This window comes from Columba livia, chromosome 5 (genome assembly GCF_036013475.1).
Source record: "Columba livia isolate bColLiv1 breed racing homer chromosome 5, bColLiv1.pat.W.v2, whole genome shotgun sequence".
In the NCBI taxonomy this organism is placed as follows: domain Eukaryota; kingdom Metazoa; phylum Chordata; class Aves; order Columbiformes; family Columbidae; genus Columba; species Columba livia.
Genome location: NC_088606.1, coordinates 2,541,055 through 2,559,035, shown reverse-complemented (window position 1 = coordinate 2,559,035; position 17,981 = coordinate 2,541,055). Strand labels below are relative to the sequence as shown.

Genomic DNA, 17,981 nt, shown 5'->3' with positions numbered 1-17,981 from the left:
TTTGATAATTAGAAGCTGTCGTTGATTTCCAGCCTAAATAATCTCTTTGGGTAGCTACTCTTTCATGTGATAAACCTTATTTTTTGACATACGCACCGGGGAGAGGAGAATTATTGAATTCTCAATGCGTTCACCCTTCATTTGACTGAGCTAAGCCCATCGTCCGCTCCCACCTGCTCAATCATCACACGGATGATAGTCAGTGCGGGGGAGTTTTGCTCACTCTTCAGGTAAGGTGATGCGATGCACTCCAATAAATCAGATTTTTGAGGTACGAGCTCACCTTGTTTACCTGAAGAAGAGGCAAACCAGTTTTTTGTTGTGATACCCCCGAACCGCAGAAGGCAGAAGAGCACTGTAGTTCACTCTGAAAGGTTTATTAGTGGTCTGAGAAAGCGTAGAGAAAAAATGAAGAGGAAGTTTAGTGTTGTCCTTAAGGGAAGTACTAGGTCTAGTACGGCCACTTGTGTCATTAAAAAGTGATAAAAGTAGCGCCGGACACTTGCAACAACTTCTAAGCTGAAATTTGTGTATAGGAAAGACACAACTACAAATTTCTTAACAAATGGGAGATTCTAATTAAATTTTTCGGTTAAAACAAACCAACCACAACACACCCCTCCCCTGAAATTTATATTAGAAAGACCAGTTTTGTCTGATTTTGATTAATTTTTTTCCTCTTCAGAAACCACCTCATCACTAACATTCTTTATATCAGATGTTTTTTAAGGAGCACCGAACTACATATACGATAAGACTGGTAAATTAGGTTTTAAATACCTGGGGACTTGTGTGGTCACTGGTGCGCCGCCTGGTCTTTGTTCTGCCCCTCTGTCCGGTGTGTTTGGACAATCATCAACTACATGAATCGTTAACTCGGTTTGTGTAGAATTGTCTTTCATTTAGTGTTTACATGGGATGAGCCCCAGAAATCCCTGAAAACAAAACATAATATTTCCTTTTTTTCTCTCCTCAGAGTATTGAATGTTTTCCGGCACTGGGTAGAGCACCATTTTTACGATTTTGAGCGAGATCTGGAGCTACTCGAGAGACTGGAGACGTTTATTTCCAGTGTCAGAGGTACAGTGTCGGTCCTGTTGTTCTTCCCCATTTGGGTACAACCTGCCAGGTTCCAGGCATGAGAATATCTTCACACACATGAGTAATTGTAGTGCTTTTAATTGAGCTGTTGGTAAGACTCTCCCTTCTATGAACAAGCTTTGGCCTGGCTGAGACCACATCTGGAACATTGTGTCCAGTTGTGGCCCCTCAGTTCCAGAAGAACTGCTGGAGAGAGTCCAGCGCAGCCACCAAGATGCTGGAGGGAGTGGAGCATCTCCCGTGTGAGGAAAGGCTGAGGGAGCTGGGGCTCTGGAGCTGGACAAGAGGAGACTGAGGGGGGACTCATTCATGGGGATCAATATGGAAAGGGGGAGTGTCAGGAGGATGGAGCCAGGCTCTTCTGGTGACAGCCAATGATAGGACAAGAAACTTGTTCCTGGTGAGGGTGCCAGAGCCTGGCCCAGGCTGCCCAGGGGGTTGTGGAGTCTCCTTCTGTGCAGACATTCCAACCCGCCTGGACACCTTCCTGTGTAACCTCATCTGGGTGTTCCTGCTCCATGGGGGGATTGCACTGCATGAGCTTTACAGGGCCCTTCCAGTCCCTGACATTCTGGGATTCTGTGATTCTGGAGCCTGAACACCTACCAAAAATTCCTTCATGCGTGACAATATTTAACTTTCTGGACAGTAATGTTCTTCCTTGCCCAACTCTACCATAGTCTTGGTAAAGTTCAGACCGTCACCTGTTTTCATAGAGAATTCCTTCCATTTCGCTTCCTGAGATTATTTTTTTCCATCTTGTTCTTTTCTCCTTTATTGGAAGTTCCAGCTGAAAATCATCTTTTTAGGAGAAAATCCTTGACCCATTTGGTATCACGTCCTCATGAGCAAGCCCTTACAAACTTGCAGATCGTTTTTTTTTGGCAGCCTATGTGGAGGGCAACAGTGTTGCCCTGTTAATTTTAATCATTATCCTGGTAATTAGAGACTTTACTCTCCAGATTGCCATACCACGCATTCCGAGACAAATGTAGGGAAGGGTAGTTTATCTTTTGCAGAGCTCTCCATACTGTCTATTGCTGACCAGAGAGGAATAACTAAATTTGGGTTAGCCTCTTAAAAGGTATTTGTATTGAAGGCACTTCACGCCTTGTCCGTTATTTTGTGTACTGTAAATATTAGAGCGATACCGTAAATACGTTGTTTCTCTAATCTTTTTGTTCAGCGTGTTGGAAAGATCGCACTTGAATCTTGTTCACTTTCTTTTAGTTCTTCTCTAGGTAGGTGAAGCAAGCAAAGTGGAGATCTTGCAGCTGAAGGCAAAAAGTAAAATACAATGTCTAATGTTGCTTTGATCCAGTCCAATCTGGCAGTAAATGTGTGGTTAAACACAACCGGCACCCAAAAATGAGTTCACATGTGGTTGCGTTTCCCAACTGATGCAGGTGCAAGAACCCACAAGCAAAAACAAGGAACTACAAACTGAATTAATTTGCATCCAGAGATGCAGAATTTTGAGCGCACGTTCACATATTCTGGGGGTTGGTTTTATTAAGCTCTCAAAAGTCAGTTAAGATGGTATTTTAAAAGGGTGGTGTGTTTTTTATTGAATGGCTTCCGTTTTGCAGGGAAATCCATGAAGAAGTGGGTGGAATCGATCGCTAAGATCATCAAGCGCAAGAAGGCGCAAGCCAGCGGCATCAGTCACAACATCACCTTCGAGAGCCCGCCGCCCCCCATCGAGTGGCACATCTGGCGCGTGGGGCACAGCGAGGCGCTCGACCTCATGACTCTGCACCCCATCGAGATCGCGCGGCAGCTCACGCTCCTCGAGTCCGACCTGTATAGGTAGAGACTGAACTAATAGGTGTCTCTTTTAATTATTATTAGAGCAAGAAAGAGCCTGGAGTCAAAAGGACATGCCCTTGACTTTCAGAGTTTATGGGAAGGGGGAATTTTTTGTTTGATATCAAAATACACAAGGAATCAAAAACTATCTCCATATCAGCCTTTCAACAACATAAATAAGTACATGAAGGACACTAAAATCTTAGGAGTAGATAATGTTAACTTGTATTGTCTCCTTGTTAAATCAAACTCTGTTACATTATCAGAAAGGCGTGTTGCGTCATGAAAAGAGAACGCGATTGTCTCTGCTCCTTTAGCTGCGTAGCAGAGGTGTTAGAAACATATTAATGTACTACTGGTACATCAAGGTCCTCTGAGCTCATTCTGAAGAGTTTTTTTGGTTTGATACCATAAGTATCTCACGGTTCCCCCGCTCTTGTGTTACCCATGATAAACAGAGCTGCCCTTGATGTTTCGCTGGGTAGAAATACTTTAAAGTCGTATAAAACTCGAAGATGAAGCATCGTTTTGTGCTTCAGTGCCAGCAGGTTTCTGTTGAAACAGGCCATTTTTCCAGCAGGTTGTTTCAGCTTCTTGTTATAACAACAATCGTAGCTGACTGTAAGTTGCTTTCTTACGCTTTCAGGAAATTCAACTCAGTCCTTTGTAATTTTCTTATCTGAAAATGCTTATTCAAAAACGCCAATTTCAATTAAGATATAGTTCCCTCTCTAGTCAAATGCTCATCAAAAAGTTATTTAAAGTAACTGTTTTGCAGGAGATTAGATTGGATTGTATTTGGGAAATATCGAGTCGTGATTAAGGGAAGAAATAATCTCTTAATGCAAACACAGACCACACAATTATTATTTGTACTGAGTGTTCTTCTGCATCCTGCTTTGTCATTATCAGGGCAGTGCAGCCTTCTGAACTCGTCGGTAGCGTGTGGACTAAAGAAGATAAGGAAATTAACTCCCCGAATCTCTTGAAAATGATTCGTCATACTACAAATCTCACCCTTTGGTTTGAAAAGTAAGTGCAGGTGGTGACAGTGCGGTGGCGTTAACTCCTCCGGACATTCCGAGAGAAGCGTTTATTTGATTTCTGCTGTTGGAATTCTTTTGTCTTGAATCTTGAGATGGCTGTGGAGTATTACAGCAAGTTCAGATTCTGGTTCACGCATCCTCCCTCTCCCTTAGAATGAAAGATATTTTTTCCACTTATGTCCATTGTGTTGTTCCCGTTATGTAGCTGATTCCAATGGGATGAGTTCAACAAGGCCAAGTGCCGGGTGCTGCACTCTGGCCACAACAACCCCCTGCAGCGCTCCAGGCTGGGCACAGAGTGGCTGGAGAGCAGTCAGGCAGAAAGGGACCTGGGGGGACTAATGGACAGGAAGCTCAACATGAGCCAACAGTGTGCCCAGGTGGCCAAGAAGGCCAGTGGTGTCCTGTCCTGTGTCCAAACCAGCGTGGTCAGCAGGACAAGGGCAGTGATCCTTCCCCTGTGCTCTGCATTGGGGAGGCCACACCTGGAGTATTGTGTTCAGTTCTGGGCCCCTCAGCTCAGGAAAGAGATTGAAGTGCTGGAGCGGGTCCAGAGAAGAGCAACAAGACTGGTGAAGGGACTTGAACACAAGCCCTATGGGGAGAGGCTGAGGGAGCTGGGCTTGTTTAGTCTGGAGAAGAGGAGGCTTAGAGCTCAGCTCAGCACTCTCTAGAACTACCTGAAGGGCAGTTCTAGCCAGGTGGGGATTGGGCTCTTCTCCCAGGCATCAGCAATAGGACAAGGGGCCATGGGCTTCAACTCTGCCAGGGGAAATTGAGGCTGGAGATGAGAAAGCAATTCTGTGCAGAGAGAGTGGTCAGGATTGGAATGGCTGCCCAGGGAGGTGCTGGACTCACCGGCCCTGGAGGGTTTGAAACTGAGATTGGACATGGCGCTTAGTGCCATGATCTAGTCAATGGACTGGAGTTGGACAAAGGGTTGGACTGGATGATCTCTGAGGTCTTTTCCAACCCAGTCCATTCTGTGTGTGATTCTGTGTATGTACATACCTAACCCAGTGAGTTCAACATGCCACTGTAGATACTGTTGCTACATGTTAATAAAAATGCAAACTTGATTAATTTTTGTCAGCTAATCAACAGTTGGAGCATTAAAGGAACAGTCCACCTATGCTGAGACTTTATCATTGGTTAGAAAGAATGAAATCAGCTCTTGGAATGAAAATGAACTTGAAAAACCTACTTATCCTGAATCTCGCTTAGAGTTTGCTTTATTATTTTACAGGATATTCCAAAACCTTGGGTTTCCAACTCAAACATATGTAAGATGCGATTACATGAATTTGCGCTTGAGATTCTTGAGAGAGAGGCAAAATGTGCATACAGGACGTACCGCGCGGTTTTTTGGCTTGGAAGATGTTGCTGTAGTAGCTGGCAGAATGTCAGGTTTTATTGATGGCACATGGTGTCTTTGGATCAGGTGCATCGTGGAAACGGAGAACTTCGAGGAGCGGGTGGCTGTGCTGAGCCGGATCATCGAAATCCTGCAGGTTTTCCAAGATCTGAACAATTTCAATGGCGTTCTGGAGATCGTCAGCGCAATGAACTCCGTGTCGGTGTACAGGCTGGATCACACCTTTGAGGTAAGTGGAGCCTTTCAGCAGCTGTTTTCTCACATTGATTCGTCCCAAAAAGGGGAAACGCCGCGGCCATTCCGTTGTTAACCTGCCCGAATGAACCTGTTGCTTTAGTCCAGCGTTTTAGGGGTATCAAAGAGAATCCTAGGGCTGAGAACCCTGGACTGGGATATTTTAACAGATTTCAGGCTGGCAGAGTCTCAGAAAATCTATTTGCTGAAATGGTTGAGCTGGTCAATAGGAAGAGGCGACTGCACAAGCATTGACTCGTTTATTGATTTGCCAAGGAAAAGAAATGCTTATGATTTGGCAGCAAAGAATAGAAAAAGAAACATGAATAAAAATTGAGTTTTGTATGTTTTCAAAAGGCCTTGAAGTCAGTTTCAAAATTAAATCTCTAATTTTTATTAACTTTTAAAGCGCGGATTGTGTCTGTAAGTTGATAGACAAAATAATGGTCTGTTTACAGAAGCCTTGTGATTCCCGTGGCTGACCTGATAGTGCTGGAGTCCTGAGTGAACCGTTTACAAAAGAGGTTCTTTCCAGACTGAGTTTCAGTTGCTCAGTTTTGCTCAGAGAGCTACAAACTGGCCTTGTTTCTGCTGACAGTGCTATTGAGAAGCTTTGCATCCCTGTCTTTGTTTTTTCTTTGACACCTCAGGCACTACAGGAGAGAAAAAAAAGAGTTTTGGATGAAGCAGTAGAATTAAGTCAAGATCATTTTAAAAAATATTTAGCTAAGCTCAAGTCAATCAATCCACCCTGTGTGCCTTTCTTTGGTGAGTACCCCCAGGGCAGCTTCATGTTTTGTGCTGGCAGTTTGGGGTTTGGTTAATATTGCTTAAAGTGTTCAAGGTTGCATTTAGCTCTAAAAAATCTGTAATATAACGTGCGACTTTGACTTCTTAGGTTTGTAATGTTTAATTTAGACTTGGTGTCTTTTATAGAAATCTATTTTTCTAGTTCACTATACAGATTTCTGGTACCATATTGGTATGAATATTACCTTACTTGATGAAACACCGCCTCAATATTGGTGATGGGATTATGGTCATGACCTGAAGATGGTTTTTTATTATTCTAAACTCAGGATCTCATGTTAAAACACCTTACTTCAATAATATATTGTTCCTATGTAAAAATGCAGGCTTGGTTAATTTTTGCCAGCTGATCCCCTGTTAGGCCATTAAAGGGAATGAATGCTCTACCTATGCTCAGACTTTATCATTAGAAAGAGTGGAATCAACTCTTGGAATGAAAATTAACTTCAACCAACACTTCTTTCTTTATCAGGAATATACCTAACAAACATTTTGAAGACAGAAGAAGGGAACCCCGACTTCCTTAAAAGACAAGGGAAAGAATTAATTAACTTCAGCAAGAGGAGAAAAGTGGCTGAAATCACAGGAGAAATTCAGCAGTATCAAAACCAGCCTTACTGTTTACGGATAGAGCCAGAAATCCGGGTAATCCAACATCAAACATCTGGTTTTGGGGACAGGAGGGAGGAAAAGAATGTACACAACAGCAGATTCTCAAATAGTCTTGTACTAGGCCTGATCTTGCCTGAATAGTGACCGTCAGAAGAGGGGGGACGGTGGATTATAGACCACAAGGTACCACAGCAAAGCGCGGCCACAAGTGGGGATTTACTCACTTCAATTCCACGTTTTGGATCTTGTTTATCCCCTTATTGTTCTGCAGATACTATCGGAGATATTTATTTTAGCAACAAAAACAAATAAATAAGAAATACTGACTAAACAGCACAACTTTTTGGGGAAAAACCAGTTGCCTTTAACCTAAAATGCATTTAGTACATTTAGTCCTTCATTAAAATTCTGCGTATATTCTTCTTTTTCAACTATTATTGGCGCTTGTTTCATTTAGAAATTCTTCGAAAATCTCAATCCTATGGGGAAGATACCAGAAAAAGAGTTTACAGACTATCTGTTCAACAAGTCACTAGAAATTGAACCTCGAAACTGCAAGCAGCCGCCTAGATTTGTAAGTCTTGTCCTGCAAATTCAATACCTAAAATCCACTAACCGCTGTGAAAAAGGATAAGTAACTAATCCAATAAGCCATATAGATTTCCTTCAGAATTCTGTACCATGAGATGATCTAAAAATACTTGGATTTCAGGTGTTATCACAGAATGGACTGGGTTGGAAAAGCCCTCAGAGATCATCCAGTCCAACCCTTGGTCCAACTCCAGCCCATTCACTAGATCATGGCACTAAGTGCCATGTCCAATCTCAGTTTAAAACCCTCCAGGGCCGGTGAGTCCAGCACCTCCCTGGGCAGCCATTCCAATCCTGACCACTCTCTCTGCACAGAATTGCTTTCTAATCTCCAGCCTCAATTTCCCCTGGCAGAGTTGAAGCCCATGGCCCCTTGTCCTATTGCTGATGCCTGGGAGAAGAGACCAATCCCCACCTGGCTAGAACTGCCCTTCAGGTAGTTCTAGAGAGTGATGAGCTCAGCTCTAAGCCTCCTCTTCTCCAGACTAAACAAGCCCAGCTCCCTCAGCCTCTCCCCATAGGGCTTGTGCTCAAGTCCCTTCCCCAGTCTTGTTGCTCTTCTCCGGACCCGCTCCAGCACTTTAGTGGTGTTGGTCACTACCAAACCTACTGCCTTTGCTTTATTTTAGAGTGAACATTTTTTCACAAACCATAAAATATCACAGTTTAATTTTGGTTTGTTTGGCATATAATCATTTTATAGAATATCCGATAATATTTTTCATTTCACAGTATCAAAAAAAATCTTATAAAATATGACTTGAAATATTGTGTCCTTCACCAATGTGTTTTCTTTAAGTAGAAGTTAATTTCTGATTTTCTTTTGTCTAAATATTTTGCATTGTTGCAGAAGTTGAAACACACCCCAGAATTTATAAGGTGCAGCCTTCTTTCTGAACAAAATATAATTCCATTTAAAGGCGTAACAATCTGTTTTTTTAAGAAAATAGCTATTGGAGCCCAGCTTCTTTTTTTAAAGAGATTGTTCTTTAGAATGCTTGAGTTTTTTATACATTGTAATTGTATTTTGAGTAGCTGGAGACATCTGTAATTATGGGGACAGCTATCGATCATTTTGGCAATCTTCTGATAGAGGAATGAGTAAGAAGATATTACAAATATGGCAAGAAAATTACAGAAATAGCTGTTGCAAAATGCTGCTTATGGTAGTTTCTCAAAAATACTTCCTAAGAAAGGTATCGAGCATTAAATCTTTCCAGTTCCTGCTTCCCGAATGAGATATTTATATTGGAATTTCAGGAAAGTCCAGTTTTGGGCACTGTCTGGCGCAGTTGTGCTTTGATCTGTGCCGCGTTCCATCCGAATCTGAGGCTTCTTTCGTTCACACCAGTGACGTGTGCGTCAGAATTTCATCCTGAATAACCCAGAGGACGTGGACAAGGCGCATCTGAGGGTGTCCTTGCCCTTGGACGCGCATTAGGGACCTGGTGACCTCCTGTGGGACCAGCGCAAAGTGTCTTCGCTGCTGCTTTGAGGCTCTTTGCAGTGTGGGCACACTTGAAATAATTCTGTCTTGCCCAAGGTTGGGACTGTGTTTTGTCCACATTGGGACGCATCTGAAACTTGACTCGTCATTCTTCATAGCTGTGGAAATAGAGAAATAAAACTTAAAATTCTTAAGTTGGTAAAAAGATTCATTAAGCCATAACTTTTCAGTAAGCTCTATAGATAACAGGCTGAACCTTAAGTCAATTGTAGAAAGGCTGTAACACCGTTCAAAGTGTATTTGATAAGTCCTGTTAAAATTATGTCACAGAGACTTGGCCATTTTGCTGAAATATCAGCGCTACTAACCAGCTGTACTTTTTCCAGCCCAGAAAAACAACGTACCCCCTGAAATCTCCCGGGATAAGGCCCAACACGGGCAGACACGGCTCCACGTCGGGCACCGTGCGTGGCCACCCGCTGCCGCTGGAGAAGGAGCCCAGCAAGATCAGCTTCAGCCGCATCACCGAGGCGGAGCACGAATCGACCGTGTCGGCACCCACCTCGCCCAACACGCCGTCCACGCCGCCCGTGTCCGCGTCTTCCGAGTTCAGCGTCTTTTTAGACATCGATCTCAACAGTTCTTACGGTAAATGCGGTGCAATGTGTTTTATTAATTGTCGTTACCGTCCCTCGGGATTGCAAAATGTGTACGCCAGCTTTTTAAAAAATGTTGCAAAATTTAGTCATGGAGTATGAAATTGTGCCAGTGTTCGTGCAGTGCAGTTTGGAGATCCCTGCTGTAAGCAGTTCAATAACAAGTGGCGTTTCCAGGGGTTTTGCCCGCTGGAGCTGAGGCAATCTGTACGGGCCATATGATCTACCTTGATTTCACTAAAGCATTTGTCACAGTCTCCACAGCATCCTCACAGCTCAACTGAGGGAGTGCGGTCTGGACGAGCGGGTAGTGAGGTGACTGTGAACTGGCTGAAGGGAAGAAGCCAGAGAGTCGTGGTCAATGGGCAGAGTCCAGTTAGGCCTGTATCCAGTGCAGTGCCTCAGGGGGCAGTGCTGGGGCCGGTGTTATTCAATATATTCATCAACGACTTGGATGAGGGAATAGAGTGACTGTCAGCAAGTTTGCTGGTGACACCAAGCTGGGAGGAGTGGTGACACTGGAAGCTGTGCTGCCATCAGAGACCTGGACAGGCTGGAGAGTTGGGCAGGGAAAAATGTAATGAAATATAACAAGGGCAAGCGTAGAGTCTTGAATCTGGGCAGGAACAACCCCAGGTTCCAGTGTAAGTTGGGGAATGACCTATTAGAGAGCAGTGTAGGGGAAAGGGACCTGGGGGTCCTGGGGACAGCAGGGTGACCACGAGCCAGCACTGGGCCCTTGTGGCCAGGAAGCCAATGGTACCTGGGGTGGGTTAGAAGGGGGTGGTCAGTAGGTCAGAGAGGTTCTCCTGCCCCTCTGCTCTGCCCTGGGGAGACCACACCTGGAATATTGTGTCCAGCTGTGGCCCCTCAGTTCCAGCAGGACAGGGAACTGCTGGAGAGAGTCCAGCGCAGCCACCAAGATGCTGAAGGGAGTGGAGCATCTCCCGTGTGAGGAAAGGCTGAGGGAGCTGGGGCTCTGGAGCTGGACAAGAGGAGACTGAGGGGGGACTCATTCCTGGGGATCAATATGGAAAGGGGGAGTGTCAGGAGGATGGAGCCAGGCTCTTCTCAGTGACAACCAGTGATAGGACAAGGGGTAATGGGTTCAAACTGGAACACAAGAGGTTCCACTTAAATGGGAGAAGAAACTTGTTCCCGGTGAGGGTGGCAGAGCCTGGCCCAGGCTGCCCAGGGGGGTTGTGGAGTCTCCTTCTGTGCAGACATTCCAACCCGCCTGGACACCTTCCTGTGTAACCTCATCTGGGTGTTCCTGCTCCATGGGGGGATTGCACTGGATGAGCTTTCCAGGGCCCTTCAACCCCTGACATTCTGGGATTCTGTGATTCTGTGGTGTCCCTGTGAAGCACAACTGTGCCTGTGTTACCACGTGTGGCACACTGGGGAGAGAAACAAATGGTGCTGAGGACCCGGCATTCACACAGCACACCTGTGTTTCTGGAGCGCACCTGTGGCTGAACACCCTCTAGCGATTCTGGTTTAATTTCCTTTGAAGAGGAATCCAGTCGATGCGTGTTGAGATGTGAACCGAGGTGCCAGAGTTGGGGCACTCGCTCCGTCTCGATTAAAAAAACGACATTCTTGGTTCAGACGTCCTGATAATGCGCCCAAGCTTTGCTTGGAGCCCTGAGCAGCTCCTTAGTCTTTAAATCAGCCTGAGAGGTCTTGGCCCTGCTCTAAGGGGGCTGCAGACTTGGCCTAAATGACCAAAAATGTTTATATGGTCAATGCTGAGGGCGCTGGGGCTGCGGGGGATTGAACAACAACAGGGTCGTGTCAGAACAGAGTAGAATAGTGAAGTTTAATGCCCAGCTTGACTTAAAATCTCTAGTTCAGGAGCATTTTACACGGGAAAGTTTAATTGCTGTTAGCAGTAGGTAAACCTGGAGATGATGGTGGTCTCTGAGGTTGTTCACAAGCACACGTTATGTGCTGCAGTGCACTTGTTCTGTCTGGAAAGTCTTTAATTGATTTATTTTATTTTAACAGGTAACAATAGCATCTTCGCTCCCGTCAGTTTGCCACAGTCGAGTGAGTACCATAACTATTAAATCTTTCATTTAACTCTGCTTTTCCTGCTTTCAGGAGAGCTGAATGGGAACTAAAATCATCAATCTAGGATGAAAATGTGGGTTGTGTTCATTAGAGTTCCAGTCGAGTTTTATTTTTGTACAGTTTTTAGCTAAAAGCAGTTTGTAAAGTCTAAAAACGGTCTGGTTTTGGTTTGGTTTTCTACCCAGGCTCTGGCATGATTTTGCTTCTATTTTGAATGTCCTTGATGAGTATTTTGTTTGACTAATGCTACGAATGAAGCAACCTGATCATTTTGTATTGCCGCTTAGTGAAAATAATGGTTCCATTGCTGGGAAAGAAGAGGTGCTTTTTGTGCCACAGCTGTGAGACGTGGCCTGAGTTCATCTGTGTCTGCAGCTTCTCTTTTTGCTCACTTATCACACGGGCACATACGTGTTTTTCATAATATGGTTAACGTTTTAAATTGGAGAGATGCCTGATGTATTGATACAAAAGTCACAACTACAGGTTGGGGGGTTTGTTGTTTCTTAACTTTGAGGATTTTTTTCCCCTCTGTAAAAAAAGGACGGACTAGAAATGTCCTAAAATGCTGTAAGAGTTAATATCATCTGTTCTGTTCAGCATGTAACTCTCCTGCCTCAGAAGTGCTGCAAACCTGTTAAGGAAGCCTCTCCATTTCCCACTTTGAATGTGTATCCATACGGCTGAGAGGACAAACCTTCCACTCCAGAATAATTGAGGCATGTGGGCAAAGTGCTGGCGCTGTGGCAAACGGGGCGAATTCTGCAAAGCAGAGAGGGTTGCAGAGGTTATTGAAGTGCTCACCAGGAGTTCGCTTCGTTTTTCTGGCCGTTAGCGTTGCCAGTTAACTGGTGATGCTATCTCTGGAAATCAGAGAGCTCTTGGTGACGGTATATCTGATTAAAGAAACAAATGAGAATTTCACGCAACTGATGTTAATGGTTCGTGTGGCTGTTGAACACAAAGATCTGCTTATTTGAGTCGCTCCTATTTGGTTTAATGTTATAGAGCATGTTCCTCAGGGGTTGCACAAGCAGTAAAATATCTGCTTTTCCCTCTGCAGAGACTTTCTTCAGCTCCTGGGGCAGCTTTCCCAAACTGAGCGATGAGCCTCAAAACCCTCCTCCGCTTCCCCCACGAAAAAAGATGGATCAGGACGCTTCCAGTGCCAAGGTATCGCTGCCTTTCGTGGAGTAACTTGGATAATAAACCAGGGAATGTCTGGAATCATAGAATAATTCAGTTTGGAGATGACATATAAGGTCATTGAGACAACCATCTAGCCAAGCAGCAGAGGAAACGGCCTCAGGTTGCGCCAGGGGAGGTTGAGGTTGGATCTGGGGAACAATTTCTTCCCCAAAGGGCTGTGGGGCATTGGAACAGGCTGCCCAGGGCAGTGCTGGAGTCACCAGCCCTGGAGGGCTGGACAGACGGACATGAGGTTCTCAGGACATGGGGCAGTGCCAGGGGTGGGTTATGGGTGGACTCGATGATCTTCAGGGTTCCTTCCAACCAAAATGATTCTGTGACTTTAAAACACCTTCAAACGCAGTGTTCCAGTTGCTCTTTTAAAGTTTCAGGTTCCCAGTGTCCAAACTTTTACTCACTACTTTAGGAGCAGGGTGGTCACATTCAGATCAGAGGTACAGCTGTGCCAGTGTCGCATTTCTGCCCTGGGGAGACCACACCTGGAATATTGTGTCCAGTTGTGGCCCCTCAGTTCCAGCAGGACAGGGAACTGCTGGAGAGAGTCCAGCGCAGCCACCAAGATGCTGGAGGGAGTGGAGCATCTCCCGTGTGAGGAAAGGCTGAGGGAGCTGGGGCTCTGGAGCTGGACAAGAGGACACTGAGGGGGGACTCATTCCTGGGAATCAATATGGAAAGGGGGAGTGTCAGGAGGATGGAGCCAGGCTCTTCTGGTGACAACCAGTGACAGGACAAGGGGCAATGGGTTCAAACTGGAACACAGGAGGTTGCACTTAAAGATGAGAAGAAACTTGTTCCCGGTGAGGGTGTCAGAGCCTGGCCCAGGCTGCCCAGGGGGTTGTGGAGTCTCCTTCTGTGCAGACATTCCAACCCGCCTGGACACCTTCCTGTGTAACCTCATCTGGGTGTTCCTGCTCCATGGGGGGATTGCACTGGATGAGCTTTCCAGGGCCCTTCAACCTTGACATCCCGTGATTCTGTGATTCTCACAATGTCTTCTGCTCTGTAACGTTGTAGGGAAGTTTAAAACCGGACGACGACCCTCCGGCGATTCCACCTCGGCAGCCGCCTCCTCCAAAGATCCAACCCCGCGCTCCCGCTTACACCGGCCCCTTCGAGCAGCCGCTGCACAGCCCTCCTCCTCCGCCCCCCCGCGACCCCCTGCCCGACACCCCGCCGCCCGTCCCGCTGCGCCCGCCCGAGCACTTCATCAACTGCCCGCTCAGCCTGCAGCCGCCGCCGCTGGGCCGCGCGCCCCGGGAGCCCGAGCGGCTGCGGGAGCCCAGCGCCGCGTCCCCCGGCACCCCCCCGGGCACCCCCTCGCCCCGCGTCCCGCGCCGCTGCCACAACAGCCCGGGCCACCCGCCCGCGCCCCCCGTCCCGCCCCGGCACAACTCCAGCCCCCAGCTACCAAAACTGCCACCAAAGACTTACAAAAGGGAGCTCTCCCACCCTCCTTTGCACAGACTGTCTTTGCTAGAAAACGCAGAAACTCCTCAATGACCTTAGCCATAGTAGTCATTGACACTGGAATAGTATTTGTAAAGTTTTCCTTTTTGTTTTTTTTTATTTATTCATTCAAAAAGCAGTGTATTTTAGTACTTTCACAAATTATGCTCTTAAAGTGCTGCTGATCAAAACAAACCCCAAGGTTTCAATTGGAAAAGCACGTCTCCACCCACTCTAGCCCAAGGCGGCAGAACCACCCTCAGGTGATCAGCAGCGCGGCCTTGGTTCACACCCTCAGTGCCGACAGTTATGCCAGTACACAAAATATATCTTTTTGCACTGTAAACTACACTAAATGAATTTAAACTGACATCGTTTAATTGCACTGAGCCAAAAAAAAAAAGAAAAAGGTGCGACTGTGGATTTTTTTTTTTCAAATTTGAGCACTAGTGGCCTTTTTTTATTATTATTTAAAAGAAAAAAGAACAACAGGATGATTTCACAACACGAGGATGTAGAGTGTTACCGGTTTTAAACCTCTGGCCACTTGCCTTCTAATTCTGTCTAAGCTTGGAGGTTCGTGGGTGACCGCTACTGTTGTTGAATATTTTAACGCCGTTGTCTTAATCGCCATTGATTTGCTGCTGAAGACAAAAAAAAAGGTAAAGAGAAAAACAGGTTGGAATCTAAATACCAAAATATTCAGTTGGTCTTGATTATTTCGAGAAAGAACGAACAAAGCCTCCCCGTCTGGGATACTGGAAAGGATCCCTCGTCCTTCGCATGCATCTTGTTCAGATGTGCCTTTTTGTTTCGGTGGGCGAAGATGTCTTAAGCTAAAGAGTTGTTTGTCTACTGTTCTGAAGAACAAAGCTATACGCCATGTATGTACAATTGTTTATATTGTATATTTACAGATAATGCTAGTAACCTGTATAAATTTAAGTGACTCGAGGCCTATAATACAGTCTGCTACTCTTGCGATCTCGTACGGTCAGAAGTGTTTCCTCTGGCAGGAACAGCCTTGCCTTCCAAACCTCATAACTGTCTTTAGAGCTCACTTAACTTAATCGTGAATCCGTTTTGGAAATTGGTAGCATTTAAACCAGCAAACACTTAAAGCTTTATTAAACTTTTTAAACTGATAAGCGAATGGAACTTTTATTTGCCAGTTGAACTGCTTGTTCGGACTGGTGCGAGTGAGTCTGTTTTCCTGGTAGTACTGTAGCAGCATTTATAAAGTGGCCAGAAGCCACATTTTATTTACTGGTCTGTGGCCTTTTACTGTGCTTTGTATCAGAGTTCTTAACAAGATTAATAAATCACCCCAGTCTTAATTTGTAAGAGCTTGAGCAGTGCGTGTTCCTTGCAAGGGCAAGCTGGGGAACTGCATTTTAGGAGCTCTTTGGCGATCCAAAGTGCCTCAGTTTTCCGACAGCTCTCCGGGAGTTTAACCTTTAACCTGCCAGCCCCTCAGCCTCTGGAGATGGAGATTTGTGGTGGGATTTGCAGCGGCTCCGGCTCACGAGTGACCCTCCGGCTTTCCACCAGCCTCGCCTGCGTTGCGTTCCCTCTGGAAAAGGAGACGTGATAACCCCGGGCACGGGGGCTCATTTTCCTTCATCATCTTCTACTGCCTGTCCCCTTCGTGCTCCGTGCCTGAGGAGGAAGAGAGGGACAGGACGCCGAGGCCGTTCGTCCGAGGGGAAGAACAAATCCATAAAGGAGAATCGCTTCACTTTGTAAAAATAACATCCAAGAAGTCCCAAGTTCGAGCCGCATGAACTGGAAGAGCAGTAAACGGATGGTGCCTTGATGATGGGGTTTTGCCTCTGCAGTAAAAACACAGCTCGTAACTCTTCTGTAGGTTTGGGAAGAGCGTTTCTGTTGGTGTCCAGTGGAGAAATTGTGCTCAGTGAAGTACTTACTCCCGGCTGCTCTGCATAGAACAGACCAGCTGTGGGTTTTCACCCTGCCAGTGAGCTGCAGAAAAGCCAAACAAGTGAATTATTTAATTTAGTTCCCTGTATTCACTGTTTCAAAGTCCTCACCAGCAGCTGTTGATGAAAGATGAGTCATATTTTTCCAGATTTTACATTTTGCGTGTCGTTGCGGGCGGGGGAACTCTCTGAAATGTTACAATATACAGGGCGTTTCAGAAAGATGGACCCAATTTCAAAGCATTTCACATTGAGTCCATCTTTTTGAAACACCCTGTACAGACGTCAGCTTTATAGCTTCCTGTACCAGTGCTTAGACCAGCAGCATTTTCAATATCCCTTATTAAAATATATTACAGCTTTCTATTTTAGTCCTGACTCAGCAAAGCCCTGACCAGATCATTTTAAGCTTGTGCTCAGAACTGGACGTGGACAGAGATCCTGTGGGTTTTTTGCAGGTGGGGCTTGGGTTGGAAGCGGTCGGGGCAGCACCATTCGAGGGGACACCAAGATAGCGATAAATTAACACCGCAGTTATTCCGTAATTAGAGAGATAGATGATAAAGAGCTGGAGGGGGGGGAACATGAAATTGCAGGGTGGGAAAAGGCAGTTCCCTCCGAAAAGTGCAGATGAACTGCATGTGAAGGCAAAAGAACAGGAAAAGAAACGTATGCCCAGTTGTTTCCAGCGGTGAGTTACTGAGTTTTAGCATTTCCCCCACCCCGAAGCCAGGATGACTTATTTGGGTGCTGTGACATGGCTACAGCTGGTCGAAACCAAGAAGGGACAAAAAGAAACATCTTTTGCTTCTTTTCTTTTTCCCAGTTTTATTCCAATTTTCAGAAATACGCCGCAAATCTGAATATATTGTTTGGAATCCCCACCAAACGCAGTAACTCCTTCTTGGGAAAGAAGGGGGGAATCAGGAAGAAATTCTAGGAAATTAAGCAATAAAAACTTAATTCCACATGTCCAAGGAAAAAAATCAAAAGCCTTTGTACTTAAAAATGTTGGTGCGTATTCAGCTGCTTTTTAAAAACCTTTTTGTAAGTTTAAATATTGGATGAGGGCCTACAACACCCATTATTCCTAGCAGTCTTGCGGCCTCAGGTGGGACTGCGTGTCCGCAGGGTTTACAGGCTCCACTGGGTAACTTGTGAACTGGATTTTTAATCGCTGTGAGTTAATTTCCGGCCAGTTCGCATGCAGAAAAATTTCTTCATGGCTGTCATTCCTCTGGCTGGTGTTCAATGTCTCCTTTAGTCTAATGGGCTAAGCCTGGAAGGTCTGATTTGGTTGCCAGCTGAGCTCCTGCATGTGATGGTTTGGACATGGAAATGAAACTTTGTGGGGAACGCACGAGGCTGCAACACCCCCAGGAGCAATGGCTGGTGAGTGGAGCATCTCCCGTGTGAGGAAAGGCTGAGGGAGCTGGGGCTCTGGAGCTGGACAAGAGGAGACTGAGGGGGGACTCATTCATGGGGATCAATATGGAAAGGGGGAGTGTCAGGAGGATGGAGCCAGGCTCTTCTGGTGACAACCAGTGACAGGACAAGGGGCAATGGGTGCAAACTGGAACATGGAAGGTTCCACTGAAATATGAGAAGCAACTTGTTCCCGGTGAGGGT

At 45.7% G+C, this 17,981-nt stretch overlaps 1 protein-coding gene across 1 annotated transcript in view; it reads left to right on the top strand.

The window, feature by feature from the left end:
* The window catches only part of SOS2 (SOS Ras/Rho guanine nucleotide exchange factor 2), a 58,730-nt gene extending 42,974 nt beyond the window's left edge, over nucleotides 1-15,756 (top strand). The window contains exons 13-23 of the mRNA XM_065063036.1: nucleotides 977-1,080; nucleotides 2,691-2,910; nucleotides 3,823-3,942; nucleotides 5,398-5,560; nucleotides 6,216-6,333; nucleotides 6,848-7,020; nucleotides 7,445-7,561; nucleotides 9,412-9,673; nucleotides 11,692-11,733; nucleotides 12,821-12,930; nucleotides 13,981-15,756. Coding sequence (XP_064919108.1) covers nucleotides 977-1,080; nucleotides 2,691-2,910; nucleotides 3,823-3,942; nucleotides 5,398-5,560; nucleotides 6,216-6,333; nucleotides 6,848-7,020; nucleotides 7,445-7,561; nucleotides 9,412-9,673; nucleotides 11,692-11,733; nucleotides 12,821-12,930; nucleotides 13,981-14,466 — 1,915 coding nt within the window. The 3' untranslated portion in view covers nucleotides 14,467-15,756. The remainder of the gene's footprint in view (nucleotides 1-976; nucleotides 1,081-2,690; nucleotides 2,911-3,822; nucleotides 3,943-5,397; nucleotides 5,561-6,215; nucleotides 6,334-6,847; nucleotides 7,021-7,444; nucleotides 7,562-9,411; nucleotides 9,674-11,691; nucleotides 11,734-12,820; nucleotides 12,931-13,980) is intronic.
* Nucleotides 15,757-17,981: the final 2,225 nt, after the last annotated feature.